The following is a 5,141-nucleotide window of genomic DNA, read 5'->3' as shown; positions in this document are numbered from 1 at the left end:
AACTGCCAAATAATGAAACTGTCCTTTCTGAACGTCTCCCACAAAAAATAAAAATAAAAAACACACACCTTGAGCAGGCTTCCGAAACACGTGCAGCAAAGACATGCAATGTCACTCAGTCCTGATGCAGACGGAAAACAATAAGTTTGGGGGGGGGGGGGGGGGGAACCGGAAAAAAATATCGTCTCCTGATGACCTATACTGGACACTGTCCTGACAGGCGGGAAACCAAACGCCTAACGAAGAGATAGATACATAGAGATGGACACAATCTAAGGTAAAAAAAAAAAAAAAAAAAAAAAAAAAAAGCCATTTCAGGACTTCTGTTTTTCAGATATGTATTCCTTGATCTCTTCCAGAATCTTGTCTTGGTCCACAAACTCTAGGATGTGTGGGGAGTTCATGAGCACGGCTGCCGACCCGCTCAGCGTCACGCCCAGGAAGATGAACAGGAGGAGGCGGTCCAGCACTCGGGCTACATACTTCCAGTCATCCAGTACCTGCAACAGAGAGAGAGGGAGAGAGAGAGGGGGGGGGAGGAGGGAGGAGGGGAGGGGGAGAGAGAGGTGGTGAGAGAGAGAGAGAGAGAGAGAGAGAGAGAGAGAGAGAGAGAGAGAGAGAATGACAATGAAAAAGTTTTTTTAGTGACCATTCAGCGTCACAACGCCCTTCAGACAACACACACACACACACACACACACACACACACACACACACACACACACACACACACACACACACACACAGGGAGAGAGAGATGGTGAGAGAGAGAATGACAATGAAAAAGTGTTGTTTTTTTTGTTTTGTTTTTTTGTTTTTTTTTTTTTAATGACCATTCAGCGTTACAACGCCCTTCAGACGAGAGAGATAGAAAGAGAGAGAGAGAGAGAGAGAGAGAGAGAGAGAGAGAGAGAGAGAGAGAGAGAGAGAGAGAGAGAGAGAGAGAGAGAGAGAGAGAGAGAGAGAGAGAGAGAAGGACAATGACATGTCCATACAGCGTTTCAACGCCCTTCAGACAAGAAAGGTCGTCAATTAGATCAACAGAGCATTAATTGATTAGTCTTCCTCAGAAGTGCAAACGCTGCTCTCGAGGCACGGTCATACAGGTCTTGCTGGGCAACATCCATTCTATTATTGTAATCAAGTTTCAGTCCCAAGTACTGCACACAACACACTCAATTACCGCGGAGTACTTAACGGGTTAAAATTACCGCGGAGTACTGAATGGGTTGATCTTACCGCGGAGTATTTAATGGGTTAATCTTACCGCCGAGGAATGGGTTAATCTTACCGCCGAGCACTGAATGAGTTCAACTTACCGCGGAGTACTGAACGGGTTCAACTTACTGCGGAGTGCTGGAAGGGTTAAACTTACCGCGGAATACTCCTCCTCTGCCTTGAGATGGTGATAGATGAACTGCACGGCCTCTGTCGCCCGGTACACTTCAGGCGTCATGCGGAACTCCGAATCCCGACTGTCGCTGTCCCCGCTCCGAGACTTGCTATAGGTGCGTCTGTACGCATGCGAGTGCGCGTGCCCGCGTGACGACATGTCCCGGGTGCCCGGCAGCTGCGAGGATCCGGCTTCCAGCGGGTCCCGATAGTTCGTTTTGTGGCTGGTGCTGGTGGGCGTGGAGCAGGCCGACGTGTTGAGCTTGCAGTGCGGGTGGTGGATCTCCGTCAGCTCCAGCAGGTCGTTGGAGGTGCGGAGGTTGAGGTTGACCCTGCGGGGTTCCGGGGTGGTGTGGTAGGAGGGGGGCGGCGTGAAGGGCTTGGGCTGCCACCTCTCCTCGTGGCCAGGCCGCTTCATGAAGAGGTAGCGGGGCAGGTAGTTGAGGAAGACCACCCGAACCCAGTAGGGCATGCGGTGCGTGCGCGGCGTGCGGTAGTTGCGGTTGATGATGATGACGGTGGCGAGGATGGCCACGATGTTCATGATGAAGGTGAAGAGCAGGTACTTGGCGATAAGCGGGATGGTGAGGGAGGGGGGCAGGATTTTGGACACCAGCAGCAGGAACACCACCAGCGCCAGCAGCACGGAAATACACAAGGTGATCTTCTCGCCGGCGTCCGCGGGCAAGGCGAACACACACACACTGGTGAAGGAGATCAGGACGCAGGGGATGATGAGGTTCACCGTGTAGAACAACGTCTTCCTCCGCAGCTTGAAGGTGAAGACGATGATCTGCTTGGACTCGCCGAACTCGTCCGTAGTGTTGACGATGTCCCCGGGACAGTCGATGATGTCCCACGTGCCGCTCTTCAGGTAGTCGGTCAGGTCCAGCTTGTCCATGTCCGAGTGGAAAGCGTACTTCAGGGCGTTGCCCCGGAACGTCCAAGATCCGAACTTCATGTCACAGTCCTGTTCGTCGAAGGGAAAATACTCCACGTCAATGGAACACGAGGACTTGTAGATGGCTGGTGGGATCCAGTTTATGTTTCCGTTCCAATAGATCACACAGTTGGATTTGTAGGACACTTCGTAATTACCGTCAGCGCTGCAAAGAAAAAAAAACAAAAACAAACAAGAGATACAATGTATACTGATCACATGCTGGGGTGAAAATCGGACGAGCATTATATTGATATCAATGATGATAATGATAATTAAAATATAAGCATGCTCTATATAAATGATTTCGTCGCATTACTGTTGCTGATGGATATCTGTATTATCTATACGTTTAGGATTTAGAGCAGTGGTATCATCAGCATTATTACCGAAAGAACCGGCGACGATGTGAAGTGCTACTCCTTCCGTCGTTTTGCTGCTAACCCGAAAAACAAACAAAACACACACACACACACACACACACACACACACACACACAAACACACGCGCGCGCGCGCGCACAGCGCGTTGGGTTACGCCGTTGGTCAGGCATCTGCTTGGCAGATGTGGTGTAGCGTATATGGATTTAACCGAACGCAGTGACGCCTCCTTGAGCTACTGATACTGATACTGATTCAACACAAAACCTCGTTGTGAGGCGGACCCGCATCGGCAGTCTTGAGAAGGTAACCATCGTCAGGTAAGCCACCTGCTTCCCAGTACTGGATTGCATCGTATATGTTGTATTATGATGCATTGTATTACATTTTGTTGTGTTATGTAGTGTTGTGTTGTGTTGTACCTGTTGTATTATATTGTATTGTATTATAATGTATTGTACTGTACCATACTGTATGGTATTGTATTGTACTATAGTGTATTCTAGTGTATTGTATCGTATTGTATCGTATCGCATTGTTTTGTATTGTATTGTATTGTTGGTATTGTGTTGTATTGTACTATAGTGCATTGCATCGTATCGTATCGTATTGTATTGCATTGTATTGTATTGCAATGCAGTGTATCGTGTTGCATTATATAATCATTGTTCTTTGTCGCAGCAGATTCCTCTGCAAACAATCCTGGCTGCTCTCACCAGGGCGAGCGCATCGATGCAGTGCTGCGCCACCCAACCCCTCAACCCCCTTTTTTTGATTATTTCATGTCTGATACAAGAATACTTTATTATATTTAAAACATAATTTGCTGATACAAATGCGACATAAAAAGGCATATTATCTAACGTACAACACATAGTCGATCATTCTCTCTCTCTCTCTCTCTCTCTCTCTCTCTCTCTCTCTCTCTCTCTCTCTCTCTCTCTCTCTCTCATTCGCAATTTGTCAATTTATTTGTTTAAAGCATTTAGACTGCGATCAAATTTGATGTCTTAGAATATTGAAGTTTGTTCTTGATGATATGACTGCTCATTTTTTTGTTGCTTTTTTTTGTTGTTGCTTTTCTTACATGATCATGTGTATGTACCCCTTCATGAGGGGCAATGGCCTATACATGAATAAATTATCCGTATCCGTCTCTCTCTCTCTCTCTCTCTCTCTCTCTCTCTCTCTCTCTCTCTCTCTCTCTCTCTCTCTCTCTCTATATATATATATATATATATATATATATATATATATATATATATATATAATTTCTCCCTTGTTGAACAGAACGATATCAGTAACATGATATGTGATAACAGTGTCATTCCTTACTTGTTGAACAGAACGATATCAGGAACACGATATGTGATAACAGTGTCATTTCTTACTTGCTGAACAGAACGATATCAGTAACACGATATATGATAACATTGTCATTTCTTACTTGTTAAATAGAACGATATCAGGAACACGATATGTGATAACAGTGTCATTCCTTACTTGTTGAACAGAACGATGTCAGGAACCCAGACCGATTCCGGTTTGATCCGAATGGATTCGATGTTCCCGTATTCAGAAGGAGTCCAGGAGAGCTGGTAGTCGTTCCAGTACTGCACAAACAAAAGCGTACCACATGAACGATTGGGTTGCACAATCTACGACCGTGCGAAAACCGACAGTTAAGGGACAGTTACATTCTATAACGATGCGTCTTCACGAAAGGAAAGGAGGAACATTTGTGACGTGACAGTGGAGTGATGGCCTAGAGGTAACGCGTCCGCATAGGAAGCGAAAGAATCTTGAGCGCAATGGTTCGAATAACACTGGCAGTCGCCAGTATCCCCCACTCCGCTCCCCCCCCCACTCCCTCAACCCCCCCCCTCCCCCCCCCCCGCTCCACTAGACCTTCAGTGGTGGTCTCGACGCTAGTCTTTCGGATGAGACGATAAAAACCGAGGTTCCCTGTGCAGCATGCATTTAGCGCACACACACACACACACACACACACACACACACACACACACACACACACACACACACACACACACACACTGTCTGCAACAGAATGTTTATCCGGTCCCTGGCAAAATTTTGTAGAAGAAAACTCACTTCGATAAGGAAGCAAATAAAAATTGCAGGCAGAACAACAAAAAAAAACCCAAAAAAACAAAGAGAAAGAGATAGTACTGCGTGCTCTCCCTGGAGAGAACAGCCCGAATTTCACATAGAGAAATCTACTGTGACAAAAAGAGTAATACAATACACATGACTAATAAACACTAATGCGCCAGATCACACACGCATACGCACATATATACAGTGGTTAACATATAAGAGCGCATGCATGCACATCCATCTAAAATGACTAACTACGAAATCTCGTAAAATTAAAGAAAGGAGTACCTGCGCGTGCGCACACACACAAA

General features: G+C 46.3%; 1 protein-coding gene across 1 annotated transcript in view; it reads right to left on the bottom strand.

The window, feature by feature from the left end:
- Nucleotides 1-314: 314 nt before the first annotated feature.
- The window catches only part of LOC143282386 (acetylcholine receptor subunit beta-like 1), an 86,846-nt gene continuing 82,019 nt past the window's right edge, over nt 315-5,141 (bottom strand). Inside the window, exons 4-6 of the mRNA XM_076588006.1 lie at nt 4,216-4,325; nt 1,376-2,498; nt 315-500 (exon numbers count right to left, since the gene is read on the bottom strand). Coding sequence (XP_076444121.1) covers nt 315-500; nt 1,376-2,498; nt 4,216-4,325 — 1,419 coding nt within the window. The remainder of the gene's footprint in view (nt 501-1,375; nt 2,499-4,215; nt 4,326-5,141) is intronic.

Source organism: Babylonia areolata, chromosome 5 (genome assembly GCF_041734735.1).
Source record: "Babylonia areolata isolate BAREFJ2019XMU chromosome 5, ASM4173473v1, whole genome shotgun sequence".
NCBI classification, from domain to species: domain Eukaryota; kingdom Metazoa; phylum Mollusca; class Gastropoda; order Neogastropoda; family Buccinidae; genus Babylonia; species Babylonia areolata.
The sequence above is the reverse complement of the archived record's forward strand: the minus strand, read 5'-3'. Positions and strand labels throughout refer to the sequence as shown.